Source organism: Grampus griseus (genome assembly GCF_964374135.1).
Source record: "Grampus griseus genome assembly, chromosome: 7".
NCBI classification, from domain to species: Eukaryota; Metazoa; Chordata; class Mammalia; order Artiodactyla; family Delphinidae; genus Grampus; species Grampus griseus.
In genome coordinates, this window is record NC_139001.1 from 39,064,130 (window position 1) to 39,085,142 (window position 21,013).

Genomic DNA, 21,013 nt, shown 5'->3' on the forward strand with positions numbered 1-21,013 from the left:
GCCAGATCAGATAGAGATTTACAAGTTGGGCTTCGGATTTTATTTTATTATTATTAATTTTTTTTGCAGTACGCGGGCCTCTCACTGTTGTGGCCTCTCCCGTTGCGGAGCACAGGCTCCGGACGCGCAGGCTCAGCGGCCATGGCTCACGGGCCCAGCCGCTCCGCGGCATGTGGGATCCTCCCAGACCAGGGCACGAACCCATGTCCCCTGCATCGGCAGGTGGACTTTCAACCACTGCGCCACCAGGGAAGCCCCGGATATTATTTTCAATGTGCTGGGAAGTCTTTGAAGGATTGTAAATTGAGAGTGTGAAAAGAGCTAATTTGCCTTTGATAAGATCACTCTGGCAGCTGCATAGAGCTCAGAAGCAGGGAGACCACTTAGGACACTGTTGGAAAATTCCAGGAAGATGGTAACAGAGAGTTGAACTGCAATGATGGTTGTGGGTATAGAAAGAATGGAAAAGATTTGGAAGCTATTTTAGGGATGGTGCCCATAGGACTTGCTTTTGGGATAGATGTAGGATTGAGGAAGAGGAGAGGGATCAAGGATGACTAGCTTGAGCAACTGGGTGTATGGTGGAGATGTTGACTAAGTTGGGGAGGACTGCAACTATTTTGGGGGAGATAAGAACCGTGTTTTAGACTTGTTGAGTTTGAGATGATTATAAGAGAAATCAAAGAGGTAGTTGTTGATCTAATTCTGGAGTTTAGGGGAAAGGATAGTAACATTTACCTCAGAATTGTTGGGAGAATTAAACAAGATAATAATAGTAGAATGTGCACAAAGATAGACATTCTATAAATTTAGTTCCTTTTCTCTTCCTTGCTCCTGCAATACTCAGGCCCAATTTCTCTAACCCCTGAGCAAACCATGAAGGGTTAATATTGCACACATTAGTTACTGGCTCCCTGTCATAAGGGGTCAAATACTTGGGGGAATTTCCTCATGAGTGTCTGTCCCACCCCATCCCTCATGTTTTCCCCTGCATTTCCACCATCCATGAAGGACCGCAGTAATAACAAACTCCTGTCAGTAAATTGGATCATGTGCTAAAGCATTTATCTTAAATTCAGTCCTGGCCTGAAGATGCACTACAGGCAGTTGCCTCCCGCTTCTTGGAAGACATTGAAATGTCAGAGGAAATACGAGATGGCTGTATTGAGTTGTGTAAAAGCTTTCACACTTCTGCTGTAGATTTATCGACATCCTTCTATGTTGAACTTCAAAGATACAATTACGTGACTCCTACCTCTTATCTGGAATTAATTTCTACCTTCAAACTGTTGTTGGAAAAGAAAAGGAGGTAAAAACAAAATTTCTTATTTCAAAGTAAGCTATGGTGGTTTTTAAAACATTTGTGTGGACAAAAATGACATAGCAATGATGTGGTAGAGATTTATTTCATATATGTATATACTGTGAGTTTTGTTACATCATTAAATGATTTACTCCACAGACACTTTTACGGTAGGGAACAGGGCTTATTCTTTTGTGCAGATGCATTGCCCAGCACATGATAAATGCATAATCATATTTGTTTAAGGAATGAAGGTGTGCCACTCAGAGCTGTGGTAAGGCTCCAGGATACTTCGACAATGCTATTGGGTAAACAACACTAGGGTGTAATTTTTCTTTAATAAGTAATTAGATAATAAATAAACCTTCTCTTTAGGTATTGAACAGCTGAAACCCAGAGACAGCCACTCAATATACATAACCAGCTTTCCTTCTTTAAGTAAACTCTTATTTGAAAACATCAATACAAACATCAATAAACTTATATGAATTTAAGCAATTTTTTATATTGCATTTGTAATTTTTAATATTTTTATTTCCCTCTTGAAGTCTGATTTATCAAACTAAACTTTCCCAGGTACTTAAATAATTTCTAAAATCTAGTAAGTTAAACTTATACATATGGTAAGCCTTAAGTTCTTTTCAGTGTTTGACTATTGTCTAAAAACTTAATGAGATTTTTTTACTTCAATGCACAAATTAGCTCTGTTGATCAATTACATAACTTATATTGGAGTACAAGGCTGATCTGTTCATCTAATAGACCAAATTCTTTTAAATATTAAAAAAATACTTAAAACACCAAATGTGCACAGATTCCTTGACAAAAAAATAATTAGTTTTTGCATATTAACTATAGTTCATTCTAAATCCTCCTACGGCTAACTCACTATCTCAGGCATTTTGATGAAGTACCTTTTCTCGTATTGTCCAAGATGCTACCTAGATACTGCTGGGAAACTCCTTAGCCGTATTTATAGTGACTTTTGTAATGCCTTCCACAGCAGGAGTGTCATAGCTTTCCTATTCATCATGGCACACACCCCGTGTTGAATCATACCAATGGTATTTTTCCCATCTACCTAGTGAAATCTGCAAGTCCCACCCAAGGCTGCTACACGACTTAGTTGAATTTTACTATTTCTTTGGCTGTCATTTTATTATTTCTTTCCATGTAGATCTTAGGATCTTTAACCTAATGGAATCTTGCTTTTCTCCCCCCATATTTTCCCATCCAGGGAGATCAAAACCACTTGGGGAGTCTGATTAATTTGGGGGTATCACTCATCTTTCTGTTTGATTATATGCTCACAGTATTTAAGGCCATCCTAACTGGAAGAAAGATTATAAAAATGATATACAAACTTAGAGAAAGTTTGAAAGTAATAGTTTTCTAGGCATTTTTAGACATTCTTGTTGGCCTTCCTACTTTCCTCTTTTTAGAAATGTTCTCCTTTACCTCAACTAGAATTCCCACCCTGTAGTTATTCTTCCTTTAATAGCTAAAGTCTTTAGATCTCCTTATAGCCAGGTAGTACTGTAAACTTGAAGCAAGTTATCAGGTTCCCTGCCAAGAAACCAGTGTTTTAGCCAGCAAAGCATCATGTGGGATGAACGACCACACTGAAACTGCTTCATGTTGGCAGGAGTGAGACCTTTCCAGTGCTTGCTCCACAAAGGTTCCACTGAAACCAAACTCACAGATAATATGGTATCGTCTATCCAGTCTCCTCAGTTCCCATTGCTGTAACACGTTTTGCTCGGAGGGAATCACAAATGCCAAAGGTGTAGCATGTCCTGACTTGTAATGTTTTTTTTTTCCCTATGACAGCCTTTTCAGTTTTCCAGCCCAAGCCAGTTAAGCACTCAGTTGAAGAGTGCACTTCCACCTTTAGACAATTATCAGGTTGGTTTGTTACCTACTCCAACCAACGTTTTGAAGAGAATTTCTAAAATGTGTCACCTTTTACTTTGAGACATTATGGCATCTCAAATATTTAAAATGAAACAAATTATAAAGGAGCGTTTTCTCTACTCATAATGTACAATTATCTCTAGAACACATATGAATGCAGATAAAAATTTAAAGTATGTTAAAATGTTACATTATTTTGGGCTTCCCTGGTGGTGCAGTGGTTGAGAGTCCGCCTGCCGATGCAGGGGACACGAGTTCGTGCCCCGGTCCGGGAATATCCCACATGCCGCAGAGCGGTTAGGCCTGTGGGCCATGGCCGCTGAGCCTGCGCGTCCGGAGCCTGTGCTCCACAACAGTGAGAGGCCCGCGTACCGCCAAAAAAAAAAGGTATATATATATATATTACATTATTTTGAATCAATTATTATTACCTTATAATAATTTTGCACCAAAAAAGTGTTGAGCTTTATTCTCTATTGGCCACTTTTATCTTAAATAAAAAAATTCCTATTTCAAGATACTTAACACATCTTAAAATTATATGCCACATTTGGCAGCATTCAAAATAATATATTTTGGGCACTGAAGTCTATTTAAAATAACTGATTATAAAAAGATTTTAAGGAACAATAATGTTGTTGGAATAAACTTCCCAAGGTGACTAATTGTAGAGGCACATCATTCATCTCGGTATAAGGAGGTTCCTTGCCTTATACTTAGTGTATTTGTCTTTTGAATTTGTTATATGCCTAGATATTGTGTCAGGTACTGGAAATACAAAAACTCCCAAGACATACTGTCTACTTTTAATTGCACACGATCTAAAGTTCTAGAGTTTATATTTTTCACAAAATTGTTAATATATGTGAAAAACTTTCAAACCACTTTTTTTAACTTGAAGTATACCTGATTTGCAATGTGTCAGTTTCAGGTATTAAGCAAAGCGATTCAGTTATATATATTTATAACTTTTCAGATTCTCTTCCATTATAGGTTAGTTATAAGATACTGAATATAGTTCCCTGTGCTATACAGTAGGTCCACTTCTTTAGTTATGCCTTGAAAAAGCCTGAAAAGCTCAAGAACACTTAATTTTTTTCCTTGAAGGAGGAGCTAGAGCCTGACAGCTAACCTTGTTTTATCTTTGCTTTCAGTGAAGTAATGAAAATGAAAAAGAGGTACGAAGTGGGTTTGGATAAACTGGATTCTGCTGCATCTCAAGTAGCCACAATGCAATTCGAGTTAGAGGCTCTACAACCTCAATTAAAAGTTGCTAGCAAAGAGGTTGATGAAATGATGATAATCATTGAGAGGGAGTCTGTAGAAGTTGCCAAAACTGAAAAAATAGTGAAAGCTGATGAAACAATAGCAAATGAACAAGCTATGGCTGCCAAAGCCATCAAAGATGAATGTGATGCTGACCTGGCAGGGGCCTTGCCCGTATTAGAGTCAGCTCTAGCTGCCCTTGACACTCTCACTGCACAGGTAAGAGCACAGCCACAGGCTTGCTGGGAGACGCATCATCATAGCTTAAGAAAGTACTTAATATTGTGTGCTACAATCTAGTCTGTTTTTCCAAATTAGTCTCCACATTTAATGCAATTGAAATCATTTTCAAATTGGGAAAAAGATTCCCTCATTCACCTGGAAAAAAAGAAATGTACATGCATAACTAAGACAATTTTGAAAAAGAAGCAAGCTTCCAAATGTTCTAAACAACCGTACAACAACTGTTATTTCAGGAACTTTGCAGAGCAACTTTAATCAACAGGTGTATAAGACCCAAGTACCTATTTTGATGCTATGTGCACCTATTTCATATTTAGACACTTGTAATTGGAATATACCTTACAGTATATATGATAAAGTGTTATGTCAATGTTTGTCAGTTGTTTTTTGTGATACATAATATGGCTTATAATGTTATATTTTATAATAGCATGTCTAAGCTTTGAAATTCATTAAAAATTAAGGTGTGAAAGTGAACATTTCAATTAAGAAAGATAAAGATGAGTTTTAAAAAATAAATAGTGTTGGGAATCTTGGCAAAACTTTTAGATGAGGTAAGGGAGAAAGTGTTAGATCCTTTCGTCACACCTTACACCAAAATAGATTTCAGATTGAAATTTAAATATAAATAGTTATATTACTATAAAAATGGTTGAAAATGTAGGTCAGATGTTAATAATCTTGGAATGTAAACTAAAACCTAGGATTTCTTTGGTATAAGAAATCAGGAACAAAAAAACCGTAAGCAATATTGTTCATAATGTATATGCTCTCTTTTGTATTTTTCATAAATAATAAAAATTTTTTAAAGTACTGAATTTTAGTACCTAAAAACCAACACATTTTGTTTGATATAAACACCATGGACAGAACTTTAGAAACGCTGAGGAAAAACTTTTCAACTGTATGGTAAACAAGATATTAATATGCTTCTATGTGAAAAGCTCTTATAAATCAATAACAAGCTCTAAGATAAGATAGTAAATGGTATAAAGAAGTACTAATTCACAAAGGAGGAAATACAAATAGTCAATAAACATATGAATACAAAGTGTCAATAAACATATCATTCCTTATTTGTATTTAAAGAAATACAGATCAAAATAAAATTTCTTTGGCCTGTCAGAATGCCTACCAGTGTTGCTAAGAGTGTATGTAGTAAAGCAGCAGGCACCCTTCTGCTTTCTGGAGGGCAGTTTGTCAGTATTTGTCAAAAGCTTTAAAACAATAAAAGACATTAAGACTTTAATTCAATATGGCAATTGTAATAGTAAAAAAGAGAAAAAGGCACAAATAGGGTATTAGAATTATGGTTCTTATCTATGCATTGGAAGGCTATCTATGCAGCCATTAAAAATGATGTGTTTACTAGCATGAGTGGATGTTCGCTATGTATTGTGATCGAAATAGAACAGATTTTAAAACAGCGTGTATGTTAAGTATACTATGATTCCATTGGTTAAAATACAGCATATACACTGGTTTATAGCGTATACATATGAAAAAGATATAGAGGAATATAAAGGAAAATGTTTATAAGAGCTAACTATATATAGTTGGTTTATAGGAGACACTCATATGTATAATTTCTCTGTGTTTTTCTGTTTGCATCTATGACATTTATAGCTTTTCAGAAGCAACAAAACTCTTACTTTGTGACAGCCAAAACTCTCTTTCTTGTGTCTTTGAAGTAGATTTCATGTCATAAGTAATCTCATATAGGGTATCTTCCCGTTACTCTTTTTTGTCTGTAACTTTTCCTTTGGGATAAACTTCTCAACACTTCTTGACACAATTCTATCACTTTCATCATTTCTACCCAATGAACGGTGAGTTTCTATCTTATGGCTTAGTTTGAAAATAGGAACCGATTACAAGTCATATGTAAACAATTCTTTTTTAATAATAGCATGTTATTATTTCAAGGACATTACAGTGATAAAATCCATGAAGAGTCCTCCCGCTGGTGTCAAGCTTGTTATGGAAGCTGTATGCATCTTGAAAGGCATTAAAGCTGACAAAATCCCTGACCCAACGGGTTCAGGGAAAAAAATTGAGGATTTCTGGGGTCCCGCCAAAAGACTTCTTGGTGACATTCGATTTCTACAGTCACTTCATGAATATGACAAGGACAATATTCCTCCAGCTTACATGAACATCATAAGAAAAAATTATATTCCAAATCCAGATTTTGTTCCAGAAAAGATTAGAAATGCTTCCACAGCAGCCGAAGGTCTGTGCAAATGGGTCATAGCAATGGATTCGTATGACAAGTAAGTACTAACAAAAAGAAAATGAACTGGTGTGTTTTATTTTCAGGTTTGGCCATTTAAATAATATAAAGAGCTACATAGGTGAGAGGGTCCTCAGAAAATCCTGTCTAATGCCTGTTATATGACATATTTACTGGAGGCAAGACTATACCAACTAAATAGTATAATACAATGATACTTCAACTTTTTGGACTCAGGAACCCTTTATATTCTTAAAAATTATTGCAGACCCCAAAACCTTTTTTATCTACCATATTAGAAATTAAAACTGAGAATTTTTAAAAATATTCATTTTTAAATAGCAATAAAAAACTCCACATGTTTACATAAGTAACTTTTTTTTATCCACATTTTCAAAAACAGTTGTGAGAAAAGTGGTGGTGTTTCATATTTTTGCACATCTCTTTACTGTGTGCTTTACAAGACAGCTGGACTCTCAGATCTGCTTCTTCATTCAATCTGTTGTGGGATATATTGTTTTGATTGAAGTATATGAGGAAAATGCAGCCTCACACAGATGTTTAGTTGCACAAGGAGGACCTCTTGGAGTCCCTGAAGGGGAGGGGACATGTCTTGGACCACACTTTGAAAACCACTCTTAACATTTATTCTTTGTTTAGACAAACAGCCTTTTTTGATGATTGTATGAGAAATACTTATATACAAAACAGTAAAAAATTTTGGTTATTTCTTCAAAACAGGAACTATTACTGGATGTCTTTCAAACTCATAAACAGTTTGAATCATTGTACATATATATTACAGGCTGTGTATATTTTGGACCATGATATATTATGTTAATGATAAATTTTAATTTAATGTTTTATCATTTATTTAGAAATATAACATGACTTAATTTCATTTTCCAGATAAAAGAGAATTTAGATCCATCCTTTTTCCTAATAATCTCTTTTATTACCAACATACATATTTATAAGATAGCTGGTTTTAGTTAGGGATATATTCTGAAATTTGAGAAAAGTACAATATAAAGACAGGAGTGTCATTCTTAGATGTATTTAATAAAACTGGAAGAGAAAAAAAAAGAGTTGGGGAACTGAGGAAGTGGGTGGACACACAGAAAATCATTTTAACTATTTTGAGATGAAAATAAAATAGTTAGATTAACCCATTTAATTATTTAAAATAATAAAAAATTTTTAAAAATGAAAGAGTAAAATGATGTGAATAAAATACCCTTCTTCTCATCATAATTAAGCCTTAACGAATTAGGCTAGTTTCCACAAACACTGCTCTATTTTACATGTATATACTTATTCTCCTTTTCCAAAATCACCGAAATTGACATTGGTGACAACTGAATATTTTATTTTGGGTAAAAAAATTACTTATTTGAAAACATCATGTGTATTTGATATCTATTTTAATAGTCATGTTTTATGTGCTGAGATCAGATTTGACTGATTCCTAAATGAAATATAAAATATAGAAATCAGTATAGGTTATACATGAAGATGTGTTTTGAGTTATAGTAAGGATATTAGAAAAGTAAATTCAGTGACAGAAAGTACACTAGAATATTAAACATGTATTTAATTTTCCAATTTTACTTTTGGCAGAGTGGCAAAAATAGTAGCTCCCAAAAAGATAAAACTGGCTGCAGCTGAAGGGGAGCTTAAAATTGCCATGGATGGTCTCAGAAAGAAGCAGTCAGTGCTTCGGGAAGTTCAGGACAAGCTGGCCAAGCTTCAGGACACACTCGAACTAAATAAACAAAAGAAGGCTGACTTGGAAAACCAGGTATAGGATAATACAGACAAATATGGGCAAATCCTCAATTATTCTAAATAAAAATGATGTTCATGCTGGCACAAACACAGCAATCCTGTTTTCTTCCTGGTCAGTGGTTGGCAAACAGTGGACCACAGGCCAAGTCCACCATTGTCAGTTTTTGTACAGCCCACAAGCTAATAATGGTTTTGACATTTTTAAATGATTATATATTAAATGATTATATAAGTACCTATATAATATCCTCATTCTTGCTTCTTGGTCCACAGAGCCTAAAATATTTACCTTCTGGCTCTTTACCCCACAAAAAGAAGAAAATTGTCAATAAGCTCTGTTGTAGATTACTAGAATATTGAGCTAGATTATTTAAATCATTCTTCATTATAAGTGAGAAAATGGAGAACCAAAATGTTAAGTGACTTAGGTTATATAAGAGTTAATAACTGATTTTCTTTGCTGTACACCTGAAACTAACACAACATTGTTAATCAACTATACTCCAATAAAAATTATTTTTTTAAAAAAAAGAGTGAATGGCAGAGCTGAGATTAGAACTCAATACCCAGAACCATAGTGTGTCCACTGAAAATGTTTTTAAGACTAAAATCATTGCTCTTAGATAGTGATACCATTTGCAAAAATTAATTGCTAGAGTCTGATTATGTTCCAGAAAAAAGTCAAAACATTTTATAACAGTTAACATTTATTGCGTGCTTATATGCAAGGCACTGTTGTTCTGAGAGCAATGTATATTATCTCATTGATTCTCACAAAAGCTTTCTGAGGGAGGTAATCTTTTTGAACCATTTTGTAATAACTGAAGCACAGAAAAGTTAAGCAACTTACTCATGGTCAGTGCAGCTTCTAAGCTGAGATCCAAACCCAGGCAATCTGACTCTAATAGCTATGCTGTTTCTCATTGTACTAGACTGCTTCTTTCTGTAGGATATGTGCACAAATTCTGTATTTGTGCAATATGTAACATGGTGCTAATCTTAAAAATGTGACCTATTATTAGGCATGGGTTCCAAGTGATCAGTTTTAGTTTAAATAATATAACTAAAAAATGGGTATGTGGTTGCTCACTGTAAACATTTTTCAACTGTGTTGTATGTTTGAAATAACTTTTCATAATAAAATGTTGGAAAATTATGGTAATGTAGATTGAATGCATGCATATATGTGTATTAAAAATCTACTTTTGGAAGAGAAATTTTGGCTAAAATATTTTTACTTGGTGGCTTCTGATGGCAACTTTATTATAGTCCAAGACCTGATTCAACATTTTAATACTGTTGAAAGAAGAATGGGTGAAGAAAGAAACTAGGAAGCAAAAGATATTAAAGGAGGGAAAATTAAGAGAGAAAGGTTTTTATTTAGGAAGTATCAAAAATATTACCAATTACATACCTTCTGCTTTTTTTAAACCTATCTTTAGATAAACTGATACAGTATTTTATATCTTTTAATCTAAAAGCATTTATTTAATATAAATATTAATAGCATAAGAAAAAGTATAAGACAAATTCTTATTCCAAAATGATCTAAATGTCTCTGCTTTTATCAATTATTTACTTCCTCTGTTCATGTAAATTATTTCATTTTGAACTTTAAGATAACCTTTACTTAATCTTGTCATCTTCTAAGAATAATGATGCTAAGTCACTTAAAATTAATCAAAATAATTCAGGTATTCTGTTGGAATATTGCTATTGCATGGGTTGAAATAGCTTTTCCCAAAGTTTGCCATATTCATAATTACCCTTCCTCTTTTTTAAAATAACATTGCTTAATTATGTATAATCAAACTTGGTTGACAGTCTTCTGCACAAAGTAGGCTGTCAACTATTGATTGATGTCCTAATTTAAGGTTAATTGCAAGTGTCTGAGTAGGTTGACACAATTTAACAACTTGAAAATTGTGCTTTGTAAGTAAGCATAAATTATTAAAACTTTTAAACATTTAACCTTTAAAATTATCATTAAATCAACCACAAGTTAAATGAGGGGAAAACGTTCATAGAATATTTAAAATAAAATGCATTTAGATTATTAAAATGGAGGGGAAACATCTATATTTGCAAGAGGATGTCCTTTATTACTTAATTAACTTTCAGTGTCTCATACGGTAGCTCATTTCCTTTAATAGAGCTATTCTTTGCATTATATGATAAATATCTGTTACAAATTTCACAAATTATATTAAAGTACACACTTTATTATGAAAAATGTTCTAAAAGGTCATGGACTTGCCGATCTTCATAGTTAGATATTGCACATTTTTCTTTTAGAGAGTTAAAAAAAATTAATTCCAGGCGTGTTTGTAATGTAAAAATTTATCCCTGAGGGTAAAATCTTGCAGAAATTTAAATAATTTTTTAACTTATTCTCCTTGTAGATGTTGATAAAAGTTTACTTTTATTTTTGAGGTTGACCTGTGTAGCAAAAAGCTAGAACGAGCTGAAAAGTTGATCGGAGGCCTTGGGGGTGAGAAAACTCGCTGGAGCCAAACAGCTCTGGAGCTGGGGCAGCTGTACATCAACCTGACAGGGGACATCCTCATTTCCTCAGGGGTCGTCGCTTACCTCGGAGCCTTTACATCTAACTATCGACAGGTAGGGAGTACTCATCGACCTCTAGGGTCTCTTCCTGACCCTCCCATTACAATCAACATTAATCTTGGGGTTTTTTGTTTGTTTGGATTTTTTGGTAAATACGAGGGAGAAAAATGTTTTCAAGTGATTTCTAGTTGTGTATTTTAATTATTCAATAAATTAGCTTGGTAGCCAAAAAAGTGCTATATCAAATACTCTTCTAATTGTTTTAGAAACAAAAAGATCTACTTTAGAACGTAATGTGAAATGGTAGGCTCTAATGATAAAATTTCAGTTCTTAAACAAGTATAAACGTATCAGGATATTTTGGGGAGCTGGGGGGTGTTTAGTCAACTACTCTCTGTGAATCTCAATAATAAATCATTTCCAAATGACTTGAGAAACTGAAACTTTATGGGAGGAAAAGACAAACTTACCTAAAACCCAATTGATAAGTGGCTTCTTTCCTAAGAAAATAAATACCAGGTTCCCTGCTTCGAATTCCCACCCCTTTGACGGATTCTGCCTCCTTGATCCAACTCCTAACCCCTACTTCTTATCCCAGCTTTTTTGTTCCACTGTTCAGTCCCTTTCTCAATGACACCCAGCACATTTTTCAGCTCTCTCTAGGAGTACAACTCAGGACATGGCCCTGTCAAAGCAGGAGGAGAGATTTAGAAAAATTAAAAGGAGAAGAAGGCAGTGAAAATAAAGAGAAGAGAGAAATTTGAAACATTTGCCAATAGCTTCTGGTGTCAACGGAGGAGAGAAAGAGTAAATGAAAACCCACTTCTGTGTGTGGCTTTATCAAGTTTTACAAAGCATTCGCTTTGCCCGTGGTCTCAGTTGAGCTTCACTTGAATTCAGGGCTTTCGCTGAAGTAGGGTTGATTCTTGGTGGCCACTGTTTTGATTTGCTTGTTTGCTTTTAACCAAACTAGTTTAAAATGCTCACATTGATCATGCTTCTGTCTTTATCTTTTGGTTCTGGTAGCCCTTGTCCTGATGCATGACTTTCATATTCTTCTTAGCTTTCTGTCTTCATTTGTGTCTGAATGACTGTCTGCAGTTATGGCATCGACATCTTGTAGTTCAGATAATTAACTTTTAACATGACACTATTTACCTAGTCATAGACTTGTTTGCTCGACATTTTCAGAGACTGAGGCTTATGAAGATTAAGAAAACTGCTCAGAACCACACAGCTGGTTAATGACAGAGCAGAAATGAGACTTGTTGTCACCTGAATCCTAATTTAGCCCTCTTTCTACTCTTCTGTGTCAACTTGGAAGGATGGAAGTGGTACCTGCAGAGCCTCCTACACTCCTCTGTTGGTTCCCAACATACCCCCGGGTGTCTGCACTGGCTCCTGTTGAGCATTCCAGTGCCATGCTGGAAGTCACCAGCCAGGGCCACTCCTCCCAACCCAGCCCTCTCTGACGACTCCTTCCAAAGCACTGCATCTTGCTTGACTCCCCAGTCAGCTGCTTCCACCAGAATGGGGGCTGCCAGTTAGACCACTACACAAATGCTTCAAGGAAGCATTGAGGCTTGAACTGAGACCTTGAAATTTATGGACAGAAGCAAAGCAACACTAAACTAGACACAAGCTCCAAGCAAAGCTCATAACTCCTTCTGTGAACTTCTGTGCACTGTCCCCACCCCTGATTCAGGAGGACACCTTATCCCGTCCCATCTAAGAAGACTTGAAGGCAATTTTATCCCTTCCTTGCTTTACTGTAGCAACCTAGGCTTTTACTTAACTAATCTCTAACGTCATTGTTCCTTCCTTTGAATTCATTCTCTGAATCCTGCTCTGTAATCGTCTCTTTTATCTATTTCTCCTGGGTCAGGGCAGCTGGCAGTTTACGCCCCATCAAGTTTCCCATTCGATTCTAAGCACAAGGGTAATAGTGGCAACTTCAGTGCTCTGCCCAGATCCCCACCTGGTTTCCTGTGCGTTCACGTCCAACAACCAGCACCTGTGGCTTTTTTGGCAGACTTCCCTTGGGTTCTTAGAACTCACTTTGCGCAGTGCTTAGAGAGCTAAAATTGGCTGGGAATTTACTGCCCTCTGAGGCTGGCCTCAGTGAAAGACTGACAGAGGTGAGAGCCTGAAGGTCTGTCTCCCTTCCTCTGGTTGGAACATATGCAAGGAATAACTTACACCCCCTGTAGGAATAAGGTGTAACCACCTGTGCAGTACTTTGGCTGATCTCTCACCTTTTACTGGCTTTTTCCTGGTCGTTATACTGCTTCTCCTAGTATCCCTTCCTTAATAAATCATTTCAGATAAATCTTCATGTCAGAGTCTGCTACTGGGAAACCCAAGTAAGACAAAAAGGCTTTAAAACAATCTTGGTTTTTTCCTAACATCAAAGTCTCTGGATACCAAGAGCCTGCAGTAAGTAGCTAGATCCCCCCCCTCTAAGCTTGAGTCTGAGTAGTTGTCAATTATTCATCAACCCCTTTGTAGAGTTTCTGGCACTCCTCATAATAAAATGTAGAAAATTTCCATTCTCCTAGCATAACTGGGCCCACAGTATTCGATCGTAATGCCCACGCCTATCTCCAAAACAAAATCCTACAAAGCTGTAAGGACATACAAGCCCTGGAGTTGAATTACTTTGAACTTTCTGAGGGACCTTTTCCTACCAATAATCAAAGTCAAACTGCTTTGGTGGCGGTAGTTACTTTCACCAAGATGGCACCCTTAGTGGTCAGTTTTCCATTTCCACCAACTATCTTACCGCCTGATTACCAGCCAAGATCCTTGGCTTGTATTTTGAGATGCTTGTTCAGAGGCCCTCATGTTCATTTCACTTATGCTCTGCTGCTACACCCTTACAGATGTGTAATTGGCCGCTTAAATTTCTAAGCCAGTTCATCTGTGATAACATACTACACCTGTCAACTATAGATAGCATTCCACAGCAACTATGGCTTTCATTTTCCCTACTTCTTCCCCGTATCACTGGCTACGATGCCCATACCAGCATCAAGCTGTATCTGAGAAAACCTTCAGACCTCCCCACAAAAGTCTTCAGGCCAACGAAAAATCAAAAACATGCCCATAGGAACTGTGTACTAGGAGCCAGAATCAAACTGGAAACGCTGCCTTCTCCTCCACCCTACATAGCCATGCCATCTGTCCTGGTGCCAACAACCAAAGCAAGTAAAAACCCAGATGATGGTCATTAAGTACTCGTGAGTGTGCTGTCTTAACTCAGTTTTGAATCATGGTTAACAGCTCTGAATTCCCTTCTGTGGGCAGTTTGCTAAGCCCTCACGCCAACCATTTCCCTTTTCAGGCTCTAATAGTCCTGGGTTACAATAGGCACATATCCAACTTCCAGAGGCCCCCATATACCTAACACCCAAGGACGGCCCCTTCTTCCCGGTACCTGTGGAACTATTCTAAGGACCCAGTCATCAGGAAGCCCTGGAAACCTAGCTAACTCCACCCCACTCTGCTTGATGTTTATAAACTGCCCCCTACAGTTCCTTGCTGTTACTCCGTGTCCAGGTGCAGCCTCCTGTGTATCAGGAGGCTGTGTATCAATTTCTCTCATTTGGAGCTGTAAGTAACAAAGAGTTCTGCCTCTCATCTATAGCAGTGTCTTTGTGTTATGGCCCACCATCCAAGGAAGCTTTAATCATACCTAAGATCATATAATTATGAGACAGAAGCCTGGCAGACAATGCCTTAATCAAAATAAAAATGTCATCTATGAATGGACAGTTTGAAATCATGTGCCACTGATGAGATGCAATGAGAAGAACACAGTATCGTTTCTGTGATATTCCTGCCAAAGGTGCATAACCTAAATTGACTCATGACAGAATACCACACAGACCCAGCTGTGGGGCATTCTACAGAATAACAGGCTAATCAAGGTCATGAAAATCATCAGCTGTCCCCAAACTGTCATAGCCTTTCATGTGCAAACCGAAGGGAATGTTGGTCCAACCTACTCAGCAGGAACCCGAGGGAGACGGTAGTACCCACCATGCCCTCTCAGCTAGCTCCACTTGGTACACACGGCATCCTCATTTGCCCACGGACTGGTATCAACACCACATATATCCACCTTCTCCTTGCCCTTTTCTAACCTATTTTCTCTCCAGTCACGTCTTTCACTGTTTATGAACCCTTTGATCTATAACCTCAATTTGGACCTTGATTTCTGATTTTCTGAGTGTGAACCTAAGCTTGAAGTATGCTTCTGGTTCCTGAGCATCCTAGCAAACTGTGCCCCAGATGGGGTATCCAAAACTCCAGTATGTGCCCTGATCCTTACTGGTGCCTAATAACCCTGCTCTGGTCCTTCCCCCAGGACATGTGAGAGCCAGACACAAATGTTTTCTGTGTCCCCTACTGGTTCAAATTGGATTTACTTTTATACCACAATATTGTAGTAAGGTGTGCTGATATTTATAATTTAAAGAAAATGTGTAGAAAAACATGGTGATCTCCATGTATTTTGTCAACAGAAGCTTTGGAATCATAATTGGCAATTATTTTTTCCAGATACAAAGTTCTGATTTCACTAGTAAGTGATCTATCTAAATTTTATCTTAACATTATATATATTTTTCATTTGAATACATAGTAGAGCTTCTAAATTATGATTTTATTTTGAAAAATATGATGAACACAAATCATTTTTGAGGTAGAGTTTCAACGATGCTTTGTAGACTCAGAGCGTAGTTGAGGAGTTTACAAGGTATCCATTTGGTAACCTCCAACCTCATTTTTATATCTTTCTGTGTATGTCTTAAAGAACCAGATCAAGGAGTGGACAAATTTGTGCAAAGGAAGAGGTATCCCCTGCTCAGATGATTATTCCCTTATGAGTATTCTGGGAGAAGCAGTGACAATTCGAGCCTGGAATATTGCTGGATTACCTTCTGACTCATTTTCTATTGATAACGGGATCATCATAACGTAAGGAAAATATTTCTCACAAATGATCTCTATCAGTCAGTGGATTTATTTATCTGTGTACCTTTTTAACACAGCTAGTAAACTTTTATAGTATTGAAAAATGTATTACTTAACTAATTAGCTAAATTAAATATGGATAATCACTTGCTTCTCCAATTAATGTCAGAGTAGTTGAGCATTGGAGACAGTAGTAAACAAACTAAAAACCCCAGATGACTTTTGCTTAATTTTTAATCTATTTTTAGCAAATAGAGCAAAACCCTGCCATAAGTAAGTGAAGTCCAAATTTTTTATTCCCATAAAACACAGGGTTTTGTTATTATAGGTTAGTGAAACATGCAGGGATAGGTTTGTGTCGGTGATGTCTTATTCCCTGCTGGGTGTGCGACCACCTTAAATGATATGGATACATTTCTGGGTCCTGGGCTGATTGGGGCTTTTAAAAGAGTGGTGCTGTTCCTGGAATCTCCTGGTTAGTAGATAAATCCCATGGAGATTGGGCCGGGAGGATACTGGAGGCTCATCCAGCCTTACCTTTCCTCAAGGTATTGCCTCCTAGAAGCCAAGGACTTCACTCTGTCCTAGTGTGAGGATGATCATTGATTGTGTTATTTTCAAGGTCACATTACTATGGGCCTTCTATCACTGGACCAATCTTTTTGGAGGTTTTAGCATGTTAGAAATAGCACAGGGAAACCATCAGGAAACGTTCAGTTCTGTGTTACATCACTATTTTGAGTAGTTGTTACTTTACTACTGAAAAAGTAATTGATATGATGGTACTTAAAGTAAAAATGGTTGAGGCATGTAAATTTTTAAAAATAGAATTAAACACTATGTGTAAAAGCCATATTATTAAATTTTTTGTTTGTAACATTTATGAAAATTATTCTACAAATTAAAATTCTGGTGAACAAATTTCTTTACTGCTCAGCAAATGATCCTGCCATATGGATTTCTATAGCATTTATTTACTGAACTATTCTAAAAGGATTTGAAGCATGTGCAGTTTGAATATAACATAAAATAGGATAAAATCTGATAAGACCACCTAGGGTTATTAAAGAGGTAGTTACTCTTAGGTACTTGAGACAAGCTAATCCTTGCAGTTGGGTCCTGAATTAAGCTCACAGCTTTGTGATAACCAAGGTAAAAAAGAAAAGCTGTGTCACACAGTTCTCATTTTTCAATCAAGCAAATCATACTCAGAAAAACAAACTTTCCCAGGAACTAAACTTACATTTAATTACTTTGTTGATTTGGAGACGAGATTATCAAGCTTTTCTTTGGTGGACTAAAATTAAGCACTGGGTACTCTTGCTCTGATAATCTACATTAATCCAGAAGAAAAATTATAGAATCTAGATAAGTGATAAATATGTGCATTAGTTTGCAACTAAAACAGATGTTTAAGTACCTTTTAAGAAGTTTAGGATGGCACCTAGTTCGTTTTTTAAATACTTAACAAGTAGGTGGCAAACAGTTTGCGTAGACGTTTAATGTGAGAATACACATTGGACGTTGACAATATGGGAGGTTTCTGAATGTTTAGAAGTCTATCTTTTGGAAGCCTTATATATTGTTGATGGGAATGTACATTGGTACAGCCACTATGGAGAACAGTATGGAGATTCCTCAAAAAAGTAAGAAGAGTACTACCATATGATCCAGCCATTCCACTTCTGGGTATTTATCTGAAGAAAACAAAAACACTAATTAGAAAAGATATGTGCATCCCTATGTTCATCACAGCATTATTTATACTATCCAACAATATGGAAGTAACCCAAATGTCTCTCAACAGATGAAGGGCTAAAGATGTGGTGTATATGTGAGATGAAATACTACTCAGCCATAAAAAAGATGAAATCTTGCCACTCGTAACAACATGGATGGACCTTGAGGGTGTTATGCTAAGTGAAATAAGTCAGATGGAAAAAGACAAATACTGTATGCTTTCACTCCAATGTGAAATATTAAATAGATAGATAAATAATAAACAAAACAAAACAAAGCAAACATGTAGATACAGAGAGCAGAGTAGTACTTACCAGAGGGGAGGGGATGGGGGTGTGGGGGGAGGCTGAAATGGGTAAAGGGGATCAAAGATCTGGTAATGAATGGAAACTAAACCTTCGGTGGTGGGCGTGCTGTAGAAGTCAAAATATAATATTGTACAAATAATAATAATTAATGATAATAAAATTTTATTTTAAAAATTTCAATAGAAAAAAAGTCCACCTTTTACTTTTGTCCAGCTGGACCAATTAACTTCAGCTAAAATAATAGTCCAATTTTGTTGTTGTTGTTGTTGTTGCTATTGTTTCCCTCTCAGAAATAAAAGCTTTGATCTTCCCAAACAATTGTGAATATACTTGGTCATGTCCCACATAGTAGTAGTTATGTCTTTATTGTTTTGATTTGCAATTTATATACTTTTGTTCTACCTAGGAGGACATCTATAATGTATTCCTATAACTCCATTTATCCAGCGGAGGCTGATATACTTCTTATATTCTAGCAAATAAATGCACCCTTTCTTTTGGGTCCAGTCATATTTCAATAATGCTGGAACTGTTGATGAATATTTCTGCTTTTAAGATTCCATATCTTTCAGTGATCTTTTTCAAGACAAACTTCCATTTCAGGAGAGATTGAGGTAGAAAATGGTTTTAATGAGGCATAACCCCTAAATGTTTGCTATTTGTTTGTAGAAGTGTTGAAGCATTAGCAAGAAGTTATGGTAGCAACCTTACTAAGTAGGAAATATTAACATTTTTCATTCTTGGCTTTTTTTCAATGATTTTGGTAATCTTATACTGAGAGGTTTCAGTAAATAGGTTAAGGTGATCATTTTGAAGTATCAAATAAGTATCGTACTTATTTGCTAGTGTGTTCTTCCTTCCCCAGAGATACTTGCTTGATAATGATAATACCTAATATGGAGCACTTACTAAGGACCTGAGCCTGTGCTAAATGCTTTTCACATACTATCTCAGCTGAGGGAAGAGTCAGTAATTTAGGGAACTGGAAGAATATGTAAAATTTGGACAAGTTAGAACATAATTAACTTTTGGAGCTACTGACACTTGATGTTTCCTTAGCTAATCAGAATTTCAAGGGCTAGTGATAACATTAAATGTAATTGGATTCTATCTAAACATTTCACAGGGAAAGTATTGGGATTGTTTAACAACTTGGTAAGTAGATCAGACCTATATCTAATATAACTCTGCTTTTAAAAAATGTTTTAAGTTTTCATTTTTATAGGAGTTAGATAAATCAGGTTTATTTCAGCAACAGTAATAACTGAGAGGAACACCCACCTTTCTTTGTCTGTTTTTATCTAATTGTGTGTGCATGTGTGTGTGTGTGTGTGTGTGTAAAGAGGAAAATACCACAACTCTTTGAAATGCTCCACTGCTATATATCCAAATTCCATCCTTCCATGCAGACTACAGTGAACATGTATTATCATGTTAGAAGTCTGTATTTTTCAAAAATACAGAAGAGCACCCAATATTTATCCTCTCTAAACAATAGCAAAAGAACAAACACTATCAAAACTTGGAGTGCTGGGTGCTATAATAATTCAGTTGCCACTTGAGAAACTATGGGAGCTATGATCTTCAAAAGCAAACATTGTAGACTGAAGCCACAACATTGTCCTCTTTTTGAATCAAAAAGATGTTATCTTGAGGGTGTTGTTTGAAGAAAATTAATTTGATGCAGTTGTTAACTGGATATTGAACAGTATCTCTCTTCCAACTTTTTTCTTCTTTTTCAAAATTGTTTTGTCTAGTTTTTACTTCTCAATATAAATTTTAGAATATCCACAGAAGATTCTGCTGAGATTTCGATAAGGACTGCAGAATCTATAGATCAAAATTTGGGAAGAATTGACAACTTAGTAAGTCTTCTAATCCATGAACACAGTATATCTCTCCATTTATTTAGATCTTCTTTGATCTTTGTTGGAAGATCTTATCTATAAATTCAATTTTAAAATACTTATAGGACATTCAAGTTATCTATTTATTCTCAAGTGAGTTTTGGTAGTTTATGTCTTTCAAGAAATTGGTCCATTTCAACTAAGTTGCCAAATTTATGGGCATAGGGTTGTTTGTAGCATTCCCTTAACATCCTATTAATGTCTGCAGGGTCTGTGATAATTTTCTTTATCATTCCTTATATTGGTAATTTGTACCTTCTTTGTTTAGCTAGAGTTTGATAAATTTTGTAGATCCTATCTAAGAACAAGCCTTTTATTGCTTTTTTCCTTTTTTATTTTTTTTTGTTTTTGTTTTGTTTGGTTGGTTGATTTTCAATTTCATTGATTTCTCATTTAATATTAACTGTTTCTTTTCTTTTGCTTGCTTTTGACCTAAATTGCTCTTCTTTTTCTGATATAAGAGGGAAGCTTAAGTTACTGATTTTAGATTTTTTTTCTTTTCTAATCTATGCATTTTAATGCTACGTATTTTCCATTAAGTACTGCTTTAGCTGCATAGCACAAATTTTGATATGGTGTATTTTTACTTTCATTTCCTTTAAAATATTTTCTGGTTTCTCTTGAGACTTTTTCTTTTTTGAACCATAGGTTATTTTAAAAATGTATTGTTTGATTTCCAAATACTTGAGAATTTTTAAGATTTCTTTTTGTTATTTGTTTTTTAATTTTTAACTTAATTCCATTACGTTCAGAGAGCATACATTATCTG

The 21,013-nt window shown here is 35.8% G+C and overlaps 1 protein-coding gene across 1 annotated transcript in view; it reads left to right on the forward strand.

Moving 5' to 3' along the window:
* Positions 1-21,013, forward strand: part of DNAH7 (dynein axonemal heavy chain 7) — a gene marked incomplete at both ends in the record, with an annotated part of 244,845 nt that overhangs the window by 150,058 nt on the left and 73,774 nt on the right. The window contains 6 exons of the mRNA XM_082658909.1: positions 1,080-1,309; positions 4,372-4,702; positions 6,653-6,999; positions 8,580-8,760; positions 11,181-11,366; positions 16,129-16,292. Coding sequence (XP_082515035.1) covers positions 1,080-1,309; positions 4,372-4,702; positions 6,653-6,999; positions 8,580-8,760; positions 11,181-11,366; positions 16,129-16,292 — 1,439 coding nt within the window. The remainder of the gene's footprint in view (positions 1-1,079; positions 1,310-4,371; positions 4,703-6,652; positions 7,000-8,579; positions 8,761-11,180; positions 11,367-16,128; positions 16,293-21,013) is intronic.